This window comes from Zootoca vivipara, chromosome 2 (genome assembly GCF_963506605.1).
Source record: "Zootoca vivipara chromosome 2, rZooViv1.1, whole genome shotgun sequence".
NCBI lineage: Eukaryota > Metazoa > Chordata > Lepidosauria > Squamata > Lacertidae > Zootoca > Zootoca vivipara.
The window spans coordinates 58,776,240-58,794,160 of record NC_083277.1 but is presented as its reverse complement, the minus strand read 5'-3'; the positions used below and the strand labels follow the sequence as shown (position 1 = coordinate 58,794,160).

Sequence of the window (17,921 nt, the reverse complement as noted above, 5' to 3'; positions counted from 1 at the left end):
CTGGTGTTGAACTTCAAAGCCCTACACCACCTGGAGGAAAGTATTCTTAGTAGTTATGGTGCTTCTCTTCTCTCAGACCTGTATTGTGTTCCACAGACACTAAGCTTCAGAACTAACTCAATGAAGCCCTTTTCATCCCTGAACTACCATTGAGGACTGCCCCTAGAAATGGAGATATCCAAGATTTAATACAGTACTGTCTTGGCTGAGTAACAGCATCCACCTTGAAACGAAAAGTAGTAGCAAAGGCAAGATCCTGCTCTCTCTTTACCCTATTTTATGGATTGGGACCGGCAGGGCATCTGTGAGGGAAATTTAAGCAGGCTGGGTGTTTTGCACGAGCGATTTTTGGATAGAAATCCATACCATTCTACCTGCCCCACGTCCCAGGTTACTAACTATGGAATACATTGCAGGGTTATCATAAGGAAAGTTACTTGTAAGGGCATAATCACAGGAAGGCAGCCATCCTAGAGAAGTTTCTGGCGAAGCCTGTGTATACCGGTATGACCTGCTTGGGTCTTAATAAATCGCTGCTGGAAGCTGATACGTATAGAAACTTCTGAAGGGGAGTGGGGAGTCGGTGTATAGATTCCCCCCCCCCCCCAAAGGGGCTCAAGATCACACGGAAACCTGTAGCTGCCAGGACCTTGGCTCTTCTGTAGGGTGTCTGTCTGTCTGTAGGCTATACTGTAATTTGGGTCCACCCCATCTGGGACTGAGGCAAGACTGGTGCTGCCATGGCACACTGCGGGGCCGTCGTGAGCCCCTCATTCCCTTTTATCTCCTCCCCAATTCACTGAGCCGCCATGACAAGCTCCGAAGGCTCTCCTGCAAGGGGAACTCGGAAATCCCGTCTCTGTGTGGGCGGAGTAGCCAAACGCAAAACCCGGGCTCTCCGCTCTATTTCCCCCCCACCCCTCGCTATATCTCTGTGTTGCCATCTGGTCCCCTCGCCACGTCCAGGTTCCCAGAGCGCGAAGTGCTTCCGGTTCGCGCGCCGCGCGAGCTCCGGTCGCCGGGTTCTGCTTCCGGCGCGGCTGGTTCCTGGGACGCTCTCTTGGGGGTGAGGCGGGGCGGCTGCTCCTCTTTCTTCCTTGGGTCCGGCCGGCGCTCGGCGGAGCTGCGGGAGCCCCATGGGCGCAGCCTGCAGGTCTTCCAGAGCGGGGCGCCTTCTCCTCCCTGCCCCGCCCCTCTCGGCCCCGCCAAAGGCTGTGGGTGTCACTCGGGGGGGGGGGTTAAACATGGCCAGCAAGGAGCGCCCTACAACCGCCCTCCCCCAAAGCACCTCCAAGGGTCTGCTAGTGGAAGTGCGAGGCCCGGACCCTGCAGAGAGGGCGGCGGTGGAGGGCACCTAATGCAACGCTCCAGACCTCCCTCCCGTGCACACCTGCGGGGAGCGTTTAGGGCGCAGCCCTCGGTGCAGCAGGAGCCTGTCTGCGTCCCTTAACCTATATGAATTGCGCAGCACCTGCTGTTTTACGTAGAGGGCGATGAGCTTCATCGGAAGGGAAGCCGCCGCGGGACGCGGCTCCTTTCTCCAGTCCACGTGCACGTGGGGAAAAGCAAGTACAGTAACACGTAGTCATGCCGCTGGAGGATCTAGGCCAGTGTCGCCCACCCCGGCCGGCTTGCAGCAGTGCTGCGGACTTTCAGGCAAGAGGCTTGCCCAGCCCTGACTCGAGAGGCCAGGAACTGAAGCGTTCAAGGCACTGTGCTTCTGTTTCTGAGCTGTGGCTCCTTTCTGAAGTGGAAGGCTGCAGTTCGCAGAGTTGTGCTCTCCGCACCTCTTAAATATGCAGGAGATTCCCCCCCCCCCAATTAAGAGTTTGGCAATTATGGTGTTCTGAAACAAGGCAGCACACGGTTTTTGAGGCTTGCAGATTATGCAGCCAGGTGGCTGGTGTGGACATGAGCAGGTATTCCTTGGGAATTGGTGTCTTGTTTAGTTGTGTCCGACTCTTTGTGACCCCATGGACCAGAGCACACCAGCCACTCCTGTCTTCCACTGCCTCCCACAGTTTGGTCAGACTCATGTTGGTGTCTAGTAATGTAATATATTACTGACTTATGCAGCTTTTTCCTTTGCTGATATGTCTTGACATATCTTCTACAATCTCTTCCAAATTTATACAAAATGTCACAGACGTGGACCACTAATTTGTTCAGAATGTAGCAGCAGTATTTGTTTGGTTTTCCAAGTAGCAGTGAACAGAAGTTAAAATGTTAGAATTCTCTTGACAATCATTTCTTCCTTCCCTATAGGTATATTTTGAACATATGTTAAAAATATGGCTGTCTCTCTTATTATAAAATGGGGTGGGCAGGAATTTTTGATAACCACCTTGTCAGAAGAAGACACAGTGCTGGATCTCAAGCAGTCTCTCAAAGGACTTACTGGAGTGCTCCCAGAGCGTCAAAAGCTTCTTGGACTTAAAGTAAAAGGTAATATTTATTTCATGCTCCACCTTTCTTTCACTGTTTAGTAGGGTTGCAGAAACAGACCTGGTGGTCAAATTGGCCAGCTGCTAAGGTATATCTGCATATCAGTTGCCTCTTGTCCCAGATCCACACTTTCTTCTTGCCTGGTCCATGTGTTAAAATTTTCATGGTGGAGAGAAGACTGACTCCTACAGTTGGGGTGGGTCAACTTCAGGCTCCATCATCCTTAATTTCCTTCTCTCTTTCTTTTCTAGAATGACCCACTCATGTGCCTAACACACACTTTCAAAGCAAGAATTGAGAATCAGAATATGCAAAACTAATCTGTGTTAAATGATCCGATGTGTGCAGGTGCCAAGGTTTTCCCCAGTCCAGAATTTCTTGCAAGAATTTCTTGGAGGCACCAGGTTGGCCACTGTGAGAATAGGATTCAGCACACTCTTCTAAAGTTTTTTTAATGAATATCAGCAAGTATTAGGTGGCCTGCAAAAAATAGGCTAGGGGTTCACTTTTTGTTGTTGACACTGCACTTCCAGGAGGGGATTGGGAAGCAGAAAGAAAGAAAGAACTCTGGATTGTAACCAGCAAAGTCCTCCTGCTAGCAGAAAGACTTCTGTTTGCTCAATGGGACCTCCTTTCCTTGTTTCTACATATGTCCATGCTAAATCTGTTCCAGTGGGTTGCAGGAACCCCTAGAACACATTTGGGGAGGGGAAGGAGAATAAGTACATCAGGGAGCAGGAGAGAAAATCTTACTCTAGGTTGCCAATATCATAGTATTATTCTTGTCTACTCAGAAGTAACAGTCATTGATCTCAGTGGAGTTAACTCGCAGGAGAGTGTGCATAGGATCGTAGCCTAAGATCATAAGTTAGTGTTTTAAAATACAAATCAGATGAAAGGAGAAAGAAATAGCTACAGAGGAAATCACTCATTTTTGCTGAGGAAGCTGTAATCTGTTTATATTGCAGGCAAGCCAGCAGACAATGATGTTAAGCTTGGATCACTAAAGTTGAAACCAAATACTAAAATCATGATGATGGGGACTCGTGAGGAAAGCTTGGTAAAATACATTTTTTCTATTTACAACACACACAAAAACTAATAATTAGAGAAAAAAATATTATAATAAGGACATGTAATTGCCTAGAAACAATGTAGGGTTCTGTGTTCATGTGTATGTGTGAGAACAAGCAGTATAATTAATTTTCTGATTAAATGTTAACTAACAAAAAGTTGTTCAAGCCAGAGGTTGGCCTATATGTGGTGTGAACTGAAGGTGTTCCAGGAGGGGAGAGTGCTCATGTGCTCAAATCCTGCTTGCAGGTTTTCCACAGCATCTGGTTGGCTGCCAAGAGCAGGATGTTGGACCATTGGTCTGATCCAACAGGCTCTTCTTACCTTCTTAAATTCCTTTAACCAATTGATTTTCTACCTTCTTGCTACCAAAATAACTGCATTCTTCCAAAGCAGCCAAGAATGTATAGGTTGTTCACGTTTTCTTAATTTACTTCATCCCTGATTCCTCATGTTTATATTTTCCATTTTTGAGGGCTGTCAACTTGATAAGCCACTTTATTCTCTTTATGTATCCTCGTTAAAAAGTATCCAAATTGCTGCTTTAAGCAGTATGTGATGTTTAATTCTAAATGTTGCCCTTTGTTTAGACCAGCATCCCCAAACTGCGGCCCTCCAGATGTTTTGGCCTACAACTCCCATGATCCCTAGCTAACAGGACTTGTGGTCGGGGAAGATGGGAATTGTTGTCCAAAACATCTGGAGGGCCGAAGTTTGGGGATGCCTGGTTTAGACAATGCCTTGGCAAAAAGCAAAAATAGTTTTGAAGGGCAGGGGATGGAAGCAGAAGTATATCTCATTTTGCTTTTCTGTACAAGAACTTTCAAATACAGTCATACCTTGGATCCTGAATGCCCTGGAACTTGAACGTTTTGTCTCCTGAATGTTGCAAACCCTGAAGTGATTGTTCTGGTTTGCGAACATTGTTTTGAAACCCAAATGTCTGACGGGGCTTCCGCAGCTTCTGATTGACTGCAGGACCTTCCTGCAGCCAATCAGTAGCCACGATTTGGTTTTTGAACAGATTCCGTTCAACTTCCAAGGTACTAGTGTAAGAAAATACTTTTTCTTACTTTTGTTGTAGGAAGATGTCCTTGGGCCACCGCCTGATAATGAAGATGTAGTCAATGATTTTGACATTGAAGAGGAAGTGGTTGAAGTCGAGAATAGGTGAGTTTGTTGCTGAATAGAGAAATAATTGGCTGGCTTATAAATATGCAACAGCTTCATGTCATTTATATTGTTTGTTTTTAGGGAAGAGAATCTGCTGAAAATCTCCCGCAGAGTTAAGGAGTATAAAGTGGAAATATTGAACCCTCCACGAGAAGGGAAGAAATTGTTGGTCCTGGATGTTGATTATACCCTGTTTGGTAAGTAATGTACTTCATTTTCAAGACATTATTCCCTGGGCCTGGTACCTGCTGATCTTACGGTTTTTGGCAGCAGACCAGAGAGTTGCTCTCTGGGTATAGGTAGATTCATTTGGGTTCCAGTGCAGTCCTGGGTGCTATGCACATGCTCCCTTGAATGGAGTGTAGGTGTATGCCAGAGCCACAGGTAAGGAGAAAAGATGCTGGCATTCAAATAAGGTTTTAAATGACTAATATGAACTGGCTGACTTTCTTCTAGACCATAGATCATGTGCAGAGACCGGGCTTGAGCTGATGAGGCCATATCTGCATGAATTCCTGACATCTGCATATGAAGACTATGATATTGTAATTTGGTGTAAGTTATTTACTTCACAAATTGAAAGTGTTTTCATTATGACTGGAGATGCATTGCCACTTGTGATGTAGGGATCTCTGCTGGAGATGTTGTGGACTTGAGCTGCATCTTTTACGCAATGCTTGATGCTGAACCTTTCTGTTTTATTACATCTCTCAAGCCAGCAATCCTGAGAGGTAGTTTAATGAAGGCTTTAGCCCTTGCGGGACAGTCAGCACAGAACCCCTGTGAATGAAAATCAATACTTGATTAAAAATATCCTCCTGAACAACTTGATAAAATACTCTCTGGGGCAAGTACTCTGATTCAGAAAATGGGTTTTGAATCCCTGTTGGTCATAAACATGGGCTGGGATCCAAAGAGCTACTTTAGGTAACCCAAAGCCTTGGGGATGCCTAGTAGACTGATTTAGGGTTGCCAGACTCAATAGAGGACAGGACTTTTGTGCCTTTAATTGCCCTGCTCTCTTTTGAGTCTGGAAACCTTGAAGAGAAACCAGCAGACCCTTTGTTTAATTTCCAAGCAAAGGGTCTGCTGGTTTCTCTTTAAGGTTTCCAGACTCAAAAGAGAGCAGGGCAATTAAAGGCACAGAAGTCCTGTCCTCTATTGAGTCTGGCAACCCTAGACTGATGGTGAAACTTTGCCCTGTTTTAAATGAAGTTTGTCATGCTGCATTGGGACTCTGTGCGCTACTATAGGAGAAGTGCAAATCAAAGTCTCCCTTGAGTGTTCGGAGCTAGTTGCATGGTCCCTAGGATCTAGGACATGAGAAGGAAAACACACTTAATGTTGAACCACTTTATTTGACACTTCCCATTTGTTTGTGTTCTTGTTGTACAGAAGTAGATCTAATGCTCCCCTCTGCTCCTCCTTGTGTCAAACTGAGTTGTTGAACAAAGTAATGCTGTACTGTATTGCACCCCCTTGTATTTTAAAAGCTTTTTCTTGTTGATGTACATTGTGTGCTTTTTGTTTCAGCATCCTTACAGTAACTCACACTTAAAAAGAGCCCCAAGGCATCCAGATAACTAAGATAAGCAGAACTCAGATAAATAGGAATACAGTGGTACCTCTGGTTATGAACTTAATTTGTTCCGGAGGTCCGCTCTTAACCTGAAACCGTTCTTAACCTGAGGTACCACTTTAGCCAATAGGGCCTCCCGCTGCTGCCGCGCTGCCAGTGTGAGATTTCTGTTCTCATTCTGAGGTAAAGTTCTTAATCCGAGGTACTACTTCTGGGTTAGCGGAGTCTAACCCGAAGCGTTTGTAACCCGAGGTGTTTGTAACCCGAGGTCCCACTGTACACACACTTACAGTGACATGGTGGTAGCATTAGGATTAGAGAGTGACTCACTGGGCAAATTCATGCAATTGTTGGATGAGCTGCTTGCCATGAATATACGAATGCAGGCAAAACTGAAAAACAGTTCAGATGAGAGGGACTTGTTGCATTGAAAACTAATTTGGAGCCTGCATTCATGAATACCCAGAATAGGATAACATGGTATTGAAAGATGCCTTGAAAATACTTCACTTGAAAATACTATGTTTATTCCCTTTCAGCTGCTACCAATATGAAGTGGATTGAAGCTAAAATGAAGGTAAGCCCGATGTGTAAGCTTGTGAGTGTTTTGATTTTCTTGTGTTTTAGAATGTTCTTTGTGTGATCTGCTTCACAAAATGATTCATGTTATTTTAGTCATAGCATAGAACTCTGTTACAAGTGCTAAAATTGGCACGATTAATACTATGGCTTTGGCCCTAAGTTCCCATGAATGCCTCCCTCCTCTCATGGGATGCTCCTACTGGTGACATGCAGAAGGAGAGGCAGATTATAGGAGATTGGTAAACTACAGCAGGGGATGAGCCAGTGTGCAAATTGTCCTTAGGTATTGTTTTTCATTGCAGGAGCTGGGAGTGAGCACCAATGCAAACTACAAGATAACCTTCATGCTGGACAGTGCGGCCATGATAACTGTGCACACACCAAGACGAGGATTAATTGATGTAAGTGTCCTCTTGCCGACCTCTTTTTTCAAGGCAGGAGCATCAGCGCACTGTTCTAAAGTTCAGTGTATGCAATTCAGATTTCAGTACAGTCGTACCTTGGAAGTCAAACGTTCAGAAACCAAAGCGTGGCTTTTGATTGGCTGCAGGAAGCTCCTGCAGCCAGTCGGAAGCTGCAGAAGCCCCGTCGGACATTCGGCTTCCAAAAATAGTATGCAAACCGGAACAGTCACTTCCAGGTTTGTGGCATTTGGGAGCCAAAATGTTTGAGAACTAAGCTGTTTGAAAACCAAGGTATGACTTTATGTTAAAATATAGAATAGGTTCATCACACCAAGAGCCACAGTTCTAAGAGAACTGATTGGCTTTTTGCCACCTGTTGAAGACTCCTCTTTCAACAAACCTTCCAGATATTTTTTATCCCAATATTGTATCTGCACTCAATTTGAAATAGTTTTTATATATGCAATTGTTATATGGGTTTATTGAATTGTGAAATTGCTTTGAGTCACTCCATAGGAAGTGGTTCATAAACAAAATTAATAAGTAAGCATGCCAAGCCATACATATAAAAGAAATACAGCTTGGCTTGCTTGCTGTGCTGGCTGGAGAAACAAGGACTTTCTGCACCAGAATGGGTTGTATCCAGTGAAGTTGTCCTGTTAACTCAAGAGCTTCCCCCAATGCTACAGGACTTTCTCCCTTTCTTCTTGGGTGCTCTCACACCTGCTCCCAAATCTGTTCTGTGGTTTTCCCCATCCCTCAGGAGCACATTTCTGCAAATTATTTTTATATAGTAAAAGCAGAATACTAATGGTAAATTCTGTTGTTGAAATGCTGTTTCACTTGAGGTTTTCTTACAACTTTACATCTACAGGTGAAACCCTTGGGTGTCATATGGGGCAAATTTTCCGAGTTTTACAGCAAGAAAAATACTATTATGTTTGATGACATTGGGCGAAATTTTCTTATGAACCCACAAAACGGACTAAAGGTAATGTTTAGCATTCTTTTATAAATGTCAGCTTACCTAGTATGGAGTGTTAGGGGAGGGGTAATACCTCTGGTAGGGGAGAGGTCATGCTCCTTTTGGGGTTGTTTATCCACCTTCGCTCCTCACCCCGCACTCAGCTCTCACCTGTGGCTCCTTGAAGCTGTCGGCATGTGACAGTGCCCACAGCCCAGCTAATCTCTTGACTGGCTGGCTAAACCAGGTAAGGTAGCCAATGGGTCTCAAACCCTTGGTGAGTTAGGGACTTCCCCTGCATATGAAGACAGGCTCCAGCGGATTGAGCGGATGAGACTGATAGTGGGTCCATTGTCTCTTGAGATGGATGCCAACAGCCTAGAGGAAGAAAACTCAAGTGGGTTGAAATTTGAGAAATTGTGCCAATGGAATGTGTCTTTGATCCTATGTGCACTACTGCTGGTTGGGTGGCAGGTCACTGTTGTACCAACATGCCAGTATCTGTATTCCTCACTGCACCATCTTGATTGCAGCACTTCCCACATTGTTGTATGGAAAGAATTACTCTTCAAATGAATATTTTCTATTGGTTGTGCTGACCATCCCTTTCTTCACAGCTCCATGCACACATTTCGGCTATTGGATTTTGGCCATTATTTGGAATTGCTTTGACCTCGGGGGTTGTGCCACTCACCCTTTGGGATTATCATATATTTGTGATCTTAGATCACCCTCCAAGGAGCTGAGAGCCAATGTTTTTGGCTTCACAATCAGCCTATGAGGGAGCTTAAACTGAGAGAGCCTGACTTTCCAAAGATACTAGATAAAGTTAAAAACCAAGTTAGTGTTTGAATTTCTCTTATCCAGCCCCGCCACTCTGGCCACTGCACCGCATAATTCCTATGGTGAAGCTACAATGGTCTTTGGAAGCTCCCCCCCCCCATGCCCCAGTGCATGTGAAGACAAGATGTTTTGTGGTGATCTGGCAGTTGCTTATCAAAGTTTTGATTGGGGGGGGGGTATTTAAGAGAGCTAGAAATAAGTTGAAACAAAATAAATACAATCCTTCCAGTACCACCTTAGAGACCAACTAAGTGTCATTGGTATGAGCTTTCGTGTGCATGCACACTTCTTCCCCAAAGATCTTGGCAGATACAGAAGAAGTCCCAACCCCATGTCATAAGGAGGAAAGTATTATTAGAGTAAGAACTAGTCATACCAGCTACAAAGATTTGTAGTATAGCAGTACATGCAAGTAGAGATTTCTGCATGACACTGTTTGGGTGGTTTAAAAGCATCAACTAAAGCCCTGAGTATAAGACCAATTGCAGTCGTTAACAGTCGTCAACAGGTTTACCACACCTATCAGCCAATCACTCATTCCCACCACCCTTCTAATACCCCTCCCCACCCTCTCACTATATAGAAGGGTCTGGTGACTTTTGTTTCAGTGTATCTGAAGAAGTGTGCAGGCACACGAAAGCTCTTACCAATGATAAACTTAGTTGGTCTCTAAGGTGCTACTGGAAGGAATTTTTTAAATTTCGTTTCAACTATGGCAGACCAACACGGCTACCTACCTGTAAGTAGAAATAAGTTGTCTGCAAAAATGTAGGCAATTTGTGCTTTAGTACCTAGACTAAAGGTATAATGTAAAATAATGGAAATTTGAAGGCATACTGTTTAGCATTCATATGATAAGATGCTTAGGGTGTGTCCAAAGCATTTCACATTATCTCAGTAGTTGACTCCTGCCAGGTAGTACTATCATCCCCATATTGCAGGTAGACATGTGCTTACATAACCACTTGTCTAAGGCCATTCATTCAGTTGATGACAGGCAAGAGTTAACTAAGGAGCTTCGCATCTCAGTCTCTTACTGAGGAGCCCTGTGTATGCCTACTCAGACGTAGGTCCCCATTTAGACCAATAGAACTTGCTCCATGGCATCTTAACTGCTATTCTGCAGCAGCCTTCCTGTTTATACCATTGTGTTTCCAATGGTAACTATTTTCCCTTTTTATGACATCAATGAAAAGGTGGCAGCAGAATATTGTTGCTTTTGCTGTAATGGCAGAGGCCTCTGTAGGGACCTGTCAGAAGTATTACAGACCACGAGAGAAATGTAGCCTGAATGAACTGAAGGGACAGCATGTACCCATTCTGAAATGGTTGTCAACAAAGTTACATGTCAGTGTCTCCCCCCCCCCCCCCGCCTCCCAAACATCTTGGTGTTTTTGGAAAATGTTTGTCCTGGAAAAGACATCTGGCTGTTGTGGTACAAGCGTTGCCCTTTGTAAAGTCTCTCTGCTTCTTGAGAAATGGTGACAGATGAGTGGAAATTGCTTTAAAAGTGCTGTTCAACTAGATGGAGGCTTGATGGAGTGCACCGCTGACAGAGCGGTATCATTGCCTCCCCCTGGGAAAAGAGAGCCGGTGCGCTGCAGCTCAGACTTTTATTGACAGCAAGACAAATTGGAGGTGACCGTTTATGAGAAATGCTGCTGTATAAGGAATCGAGATCAGATGTTCTACCAGAGGCAACAGAATTTAATCAGCCATTCCACATGGGATTAACTTATTGTCCCCAAACCTTTGATAAATGTGACAAGTGGTGCTTGGAATGAGCTTTAGAAGCCTCTCAGAAGGACGTGGTCCCCACTGTAGGCTACGGTGACAAAGATAACATCAATTGTCTCTCCAGCTTAGTTTTTGTGTACCTAGAAATTAAGTATGCACAGAGTGCTCTTTATTTCCTTTTGGACAGAGTTTTGGGATAAACTGAAGCCTGAAACAATGGACTGTCTGGCAGAGCGCATGCTTTGCTTATGGAATGACCCAATTCAGTCCCTGCCATCTCCAGTTAAAAGGATATTGGGTGGTAGTTATGTGGCAGACCTTTGCCCTGGCTTTTGGCAGCCACTGCCACTCAGAGTAGATAACAAAGGTTATGTTGCTGTTTTGGCCTCTCTTACCTTGGAGTAAGCACCATTGAATTCAGTAAGACTTCTGAGTAGACATGGTTAGGATTTTTGCTGTTAGCTCAGCATATTGTATTAATTTACATGACCCTTAACAACTTTGGTTCAGGATACTTTAAGGACTGCCTGATCCCTGAAATTTTCATGGGACTCTCTATTGGTGATCCCCATAATGCAGGTGCATGCCTCATATCGACCAGGAGCTATGCACCCAGTACTGTAGTTCCAACTGTGGAATTCCCTCCCAGATGAGATAATAGCAGTCCTCCTCTCCTTATTGAATTTCAGGCACTTGATGACCTTTCTATCGCAGCATGCTTTTGATTAAGTCATATGAGTCCTATTTTACTTTTTTTAACTTGAGGTTGTTATTTTAAACTACTTATTATATGACAGGTGCATTTTTTATTGATCTGCAAACTGCTTAGAGGCTATCTGTCATGAAAATAAGAAGTTATGAGCGCATCATACTATCTGATACCCTTATAATTTCTAAGATTCCAGGTTGGGTTCTTACCATGTAACTAAGCTTAAGTATGTAGAACTGAGACAATCACATATTCCTCCCCTGTCCTCTTCTTCTGTTTCCCTTGTGTCACATTTTCGGTTGTAAGCTCCTCGGGGAACAGGGCCAGGTTCTTGTACTCTGTAGATAGATGATAGATAGATAGATAGATAGATAGATAGATAGATAGTATTCTTAATGGAAGGTGCCTGGGATTAAATCTTAGATCTTCTGCACCCAAAGTATGTGATCTGTTACTGGGTAAAAGGCACACCTGTTGCCTTTGTAGCTTTAAAGTTTGCTGCGCAAATTTCACTAACTCGTGTTCGTGATTAGTCACAGTCAAGCTTCCAATCAGGGTACTTGACAGGCTACTCTCCATTTTCTATTGGGAGACAGCAGTTGACAGTGCTGAGTGGGCTTTTTAGTGGATGATGAATGCATGGTGCGTATTTTCTTCTTTCCGCAATGGGAGACTGTAGTTTTTAAGGCCGGAAGAAACACCATTCTTTGTATAGGTCCTAGAAGAGAGGGCTGCATTTGGGAGACTGCCTTTCTTCCTGGCAAGCGAGATCAAGAGAAGCCAGCCCTGCCTCCTAGAAACAGAGCAGAGTGCTTCTGAAGATGGCAGGGAGAGGAGTAGAATGCCATGTAGAGGTCGATGTTGGAGGATTGGAGGTGCTGGCACTAGTGGATTAGGAAGGAAAGAAGCAAGATCTGCAGGTGTGAAGTGAGACCACTTCTCACCACCCTCTGACTTTTTAAATGTGTGGACATACTGATGCATCTGCCTATGGCTATGCTGCAGTAGAAAAATTACATGTTTTACTTTTAGAGTGGCTTTGCATTTAGGTGACACTGTATGAATACGGTAATTATACATGAATAGTATTCTTCATGTTTTCCCCATATAATAACTTCCTTGTGTAATATATAGAAGCCGTAATGTAAATTCTCAAAATATAGCTTGCCTGTGTTGTGAGTTCATGTTCACATGGAGGCCTGATTGTCTCTTTGAAGTAAAAAGAGCTTTTGCTAGTTTGTTTTTAGCAGTAAGTATCCTGCAAAGGACCCAGTAAGTATCCTGCAAAGGACCCAGGTGGCGCTGTGGTTAAACCACTGAGCCTAGGGCTTGCTGATCAGAAGGTCGGCGGTTCGAATCCCTGTGACGGGGTGAGCTCCCGTTGCTTGGTCCCAGCTCCTGCCAACCTAGCAGTTCGAAAGCACCTCAAAATGCAAGTAGATAAATAGGAACCGCTACAGCGGGAAGGTAAACGGCGTTTACATGTGCTGCTCTGGTTTGCCAGAAGGCTTTGTCATGCTGGCCACATGACCTGGAAGCTATACGCCGGCTCCCTCGGCCAATAATGCGAGATGAGCGCGCAACCCCAGAGTCGGTCACGACTGGACCTAATGGTCTGGGGTCCCTTTACCCTTTACCTATCCTGCAACAAGGAGAAAGTTGCCCTTGAGTTCAGCAGCTGCTATGCTGCGATGTATGTTGCTAGAAGCACCTCAGTAGTTCATAAAAACATTATTTGCAAATACTCTGAAAGGTTGATTGTTTGAGCTACCGCGTGGATATGAATAGGACATGGGGGGAGGACAAAGTCCATTTGCAAATAATATTTTGGGCTTTTAGAGTACACTGCAGGTCTCTGCAAGAAGGGAGGGATGGAGCCTCCCTGGCAAGTAGGATGGAACCAGAGAACTGAGTCAAAGGGTCAGGTTCTTAGACAGGTTCTTACAATATTATCTGCTCAACAAATGGTAGCATGTTAAGTTTGGGTATGTTCTCTATTTTTCTCTTTAAGATATGTATCATTTACACCTGGTTTCTTTCTCAACAGATAAAACCCTTCATGAAAGCACATTTAAACAGAGATAAGGATAAAGAGCTTCTAAAACTTACTCAGTATCTCAAGGAAATAGCAAAATTAGACGACTTTTTGGAGTTGAACCACAAACACTGGGAAAGGTAAGGGTGAAATGCTGTTCTTGTTCAGCATTGTGCTTCAACAATATCAAATTTTGCTTCCTGCTGGCCCAATCAGAACTGATAGCAACTCCATTAGCAGAGGTGCCTGAATTAGTGTCAGTTCAATTTGTTAGCAATTTTGTCTATGACCTTTTCATATGCAAATGTTTAGGAAAGTGACAAAGACAATACCATAGCAGGGTGGGATCACCATAAAAAACACAGTAGCCAGTATGTCTGCAACCAGGGCTTCCCTACTTACATATAAAACAAATAGTCCCAATGACCTTGGTGGAATCTACTTGCTGACTCAGGCTAGAGAAGTCTGTGCTTCTCAAAATTCTGCTAACTGCATGCATTGTACGTGGCTTGGCAGTCTTGGCTCTGTACTTGAGATTTAACTGCAGTTGACTCCAATGAAAATGCATACCAAGCATTTTCACTTGGAGAAGGAGCTAACATTAAGGCATTTTCCTTGAGAACTGGACCATAGCTCCTCCTTCAGTCAGAATGCTTCTAAACTTTGGACCACCAAAGTTTTTGTTCCTTTTCCCATTGTGGTGTGAAGGATTTGACCTTAGGGATCTCGGTTAGATCTCTGTATTCTTATGTATAGGTAAAAGGTTAAGGACCCCTGGACAGTTAAGGTAAATGGCGTTTCCGCGCGCTTCTGGCTTCTGTCACGGTGTTCTGTTGCGCCAGAAGCGGTTTAGTCAGGTGGGCCACATTACAGGAGGGTTGAATTGTGAACCAGCTCTACTTTTTAAAGACTCTTTGTAGGTAGAGTGTGCAACATTTTTACTTTAGAGCAGGTGTGCCTGACATAAAGTAATGCAGCCTTCTCCAACCCTGCAGGTGATGTTAAGGCTCCAACTCCCATCAAACCCAGCTAGCATGGCCAATAGACAGGAGTGATGGGAGGTGTAGGATGAAATACCAGGTTGGAGAAGGCTTTGTGAATAGACGAACCTTTCAGGACTATGAAACCAGCACCAGGCTGTAGTTTAGAAGGCATCTGTGCTAGGGGTTGATCTTTTGAGTCCTGCAAACTGACTGGTGTTCAGTCCAGATCTATGTGCTGTGTTCCCTATTAAGATCACCTCCTGACAACTTTACTTTGACATTTATTTGTTGGAAGCTCAGAAATTAGAGGCAAGAAGTTGCTATTGGTCAGTAGACATTAAAAGCGCAACTGGGGTAATCGGCTGTTGATGTGTGACTCACACCTGCTCTCCAAAGCAATATTATCTGGTCTTGATGGTTCTATCTACCACATTTTAATCAGGCTGTGGTTAAAAAAAATGCCTAGCACTTCACTCAGAGTCGTGAGTGTGAACATTCACATTCATCTTACAACATACTTTCTTTGGTCACAGTTGCTAAAGTAACTGATAACTCCTGATAACACATGCTCAAGGTATGAATCTGAGCAATTTGGACATGATTTAGGCACTTTAACAATTTGCCCTCTTTTTGAGTGCGTACTGCTTTCCCTCACCAGCTATAAATTTCAGAATGCTATTTAGACATCTCCGTCAAGATCTTTTGAGTGATTTTTTTTATGCCCATAGGTTTGTTTTACTGGTTGGATCTTAACAACAAGTGAAAGATTTGTGCTGATACTTTAGAATATTAATATGTGCTACTGCTGAAAAATGCTCTCTTAAAATTCTAGGGCATATGAGCAGTGCATATTGCCTAACCTTTTTTATAATGTATTTATTTACTCCTGCTACCCATTCAGTAGAGGAGGTACTGAAAGATTAAGAAGTAAACTAGGATAGTACTATGAATACTTTCAGAATATCGAGAATCTATTGTATCAGTAATTCCATATGTTTTAAATGCGCACCATTGTATATGGCCCTGCGTATGTTGAAATATATTATAAGTGTTTTAATTTTTGGCTTTTTCTTCAGGTACCTTTCAAAGAAACAAGGACAGTAGCTTTATTTTGTGACATTGAAACCAGGCGGAACATAGAGACCCTTTGACCTTTTCTCTTGTGTAAGCTAGAATAAAGTAGTGCTGGACACTGACTTAACCACCCGAACAAAAGCTTATACCTGGTCTTCCCGTTGGTTTGCTCTAGGTCTCTCTGTCTCTCTTCTGAAGATCGCCACTAACAACTGAAAGGGAAAATCATTTGCTTACCCCTCCCTCCCTTGCATTTATCTCTGGGGTTACTATTTAAAAAGCAATGTCATTTGTACTGCTACTGTAGTATCCCCAAAACGTTAAAGACCACATTGTTTGGAAATGGGGTGGAACCCCCCCCCCCCAACATTCAGACCAAAAAGAAGAGGAAGATCCCCCAACCCAGATATTTACTATGGAGCCAGTTTGTTTTTTCTGCATTCTCAGTTCTAGAAACCATTTCCCCTTCCCTGTTTATGGTATTTAAGTCAATGAACTATAAGATGTCAAATTATGTATTATAGTATGTCAAGTGTTCCTTTTGTACAAAACAGTTTTAAGGATGGAAAGCACCACTAGAGGGCGAAGATACCTTCATATGTGGATTGTGATAATAAAACTGTTATGACTGGAGAGAAGAGGAGGGATTTGAAAACAAAACCTTTTAATGCTTGGTTGAAAAGCATTCCTTTTGTTTCGTTTTTGTTTAACAACAACAAAATCTAACCAGAGTAAAGGTTTAAACCTGAAAAGAGCTAAGAGCCTAATTCCTTAAAGCATGAACATTAGCTGTTCTGTTCTTGTTAAATCTTGTCAGGATACAAGCTCTTTTACTGGCAATATTCAGCCACAGCTGTTCTAAAGTGTCACTTGTGCTGCTTCAACCTGCACTGTGGAATTCTGATGCGCCTGCTGTCTCACGTCCCTTATCATGCCATTCTTGTATTTGAAAGCAGATTGCTCCTTTCAAATAAAGATAGCATATATTGTTCTTAAGGAACTATAGCAGGTGTGCTAATAATGATGATGATGATAATAATAATAATAATAAATGCCTTTTCTTAAAAGCTGTGTTCCATTGTTTTCTCAAGCTTCAATACAAACAAGGCCCCGAGTCTCATTCTCTACCGACTGAGCTATCCATGCCCTGCATTTATGTCACTTTTGATTCCTGAATGGATGTATAACAAAGTATGCGGTGTGTATGGGATTTGCTTCCACTATCCAGAGGGTTTAAGAGGGTTTGGAATGGATTTTAGTCCTTATATCTGCTAAGATAGCATCTCTGGTGGAAAGTCCCACTTCAGTTGTAAAAAAATTCACCTTCTATTCTTTAGAGCTACTGAGAAGCTGAATAAGGAGTTCTCAAGGAGTGTTTTATAGGACTATTCGATAGGCATTGCAGGAATAACAGATAACTTCACAGAGTAATTACAGTTTCTGGCTCAACTCAGTTTGCATCACTTAGTAAAAGGTGGAAGAGAATCCCTTTGTTGCAGTGAGGAAATTACTTGGAAGCAATGATCGAGTAACTTGGTTATGCATAATTTCGGTGCCCATTCTTAAGCAGTGACCATACTGGGCAACTTTATGATGGGGCACCTCAAATGTTTGAGGAATGAGCTTAGTTTTACTATCATCAAACATCCATTCTCATTCTGTTCCAGTGGCAAATCCAAATGCTTTGGAGGTTTTAGCAGTGCAGATGCTCCATACTGTGTATGTACAGAGACCTCCACATACCGGTATGCATGAAGCATGGATGCCTTAACATAAATGCAAGTTCTCTAAGCATATGGTGAGGCTTACTTGGTCCCTCAAAACTTCTAGACCTGACCAGAAGTCATAAACCTTTTTAAACTGGCCAGATTCTTGCCTACCTCAGCATGGTTCTGCCAGAGGAACCAGAAGCACATTAATCAGAATCAGAAACTTGACATCAAATTCCTCTTGGTGCAAAATTTGGCTGGCTGTCACCAAATTCGCTCTTAACAAATCAGTTCCTTGTGAATGGTAGTGGCAACAAGGACCGTAGCTCTGCGGTAGTACATAATAAAGGTAAAGGGACCCCTGACCATTAGGTCCAGTCATGACCGACTCTGGGGGTGCGCGCTCATCTCGCATTATTGGCCGAGGGAGCCAGTGTACAGCTTCCAGGTCATGTTGCCAGCATGACAAAGCCGCTTCTGGCGAACCAGAGCAGTACACGGAAACACCGTTTACCTTCCCGCTGTAGCGGTCCCTATTTATCTACTTGCACTTTGATGTGCTTTCGAACTGCTAGGTTGGCAGGAGCTGGGACCGAGCAACGGGAGCTCA

The 17,921-nt window shown here is 43.6% G+C and overlaps 1 protein-coding gene across 3 annotated transcripts; it reads left to right on the top strand.

Moving 5' to 3' along the window:
• Window positions 1–973: 973 nt before the first annotated feature.
• On the top strand, window positions 974–15,942 carry UBLCP1 (ubiquitin like domain containing CTD phosphatase 1). 3 transcript variants are annotated; one of them, XM_035105775.2, is made up of 11 exons: window positions 974–1,066; window positions 2,266–2,445; window positions 3,414–3,505; window positions 4,604–4,689; window positions 4,774–4,889; window positions 5,149–5,247; window positions 6,811–6,848; window positions 7,156–7,254; window positions 8,132–8,248; window positions 13,558–13,685; window positions 15,605–15,942. In XM_035105775.2, the coding sequence occupies exons 2-11, from the start codon at window positions 2,292–2,294 to the stop codon at window positions 15,630–15,632; spliced, it is 957 nt and encodes a 318-aa protein (XP_034961666.1). In that variant the 5' UTR covers window positions 974–1,066; window positions 2,266–2,291; the 3' UTR covers window positions 15,633–15,942. The 3 variants fall into 3 exon arrangements, with proteins under 3 accessions (XP_034961666.1, XP_034961669.1, XP_034961667.1); XM_035105778.2 differs by lacking the exon at window positions 974–1,066 and adding an exon at window positions 1,073–1,153; XM_035105776.2 differs by lacking the exon at window positions 974–1,066 and having other exon boundaries at window positions 1,073–2,445.
• The last annotated feature ends 1,979 nt before the right edge of the window (window positions 15,943–17,921 follow it).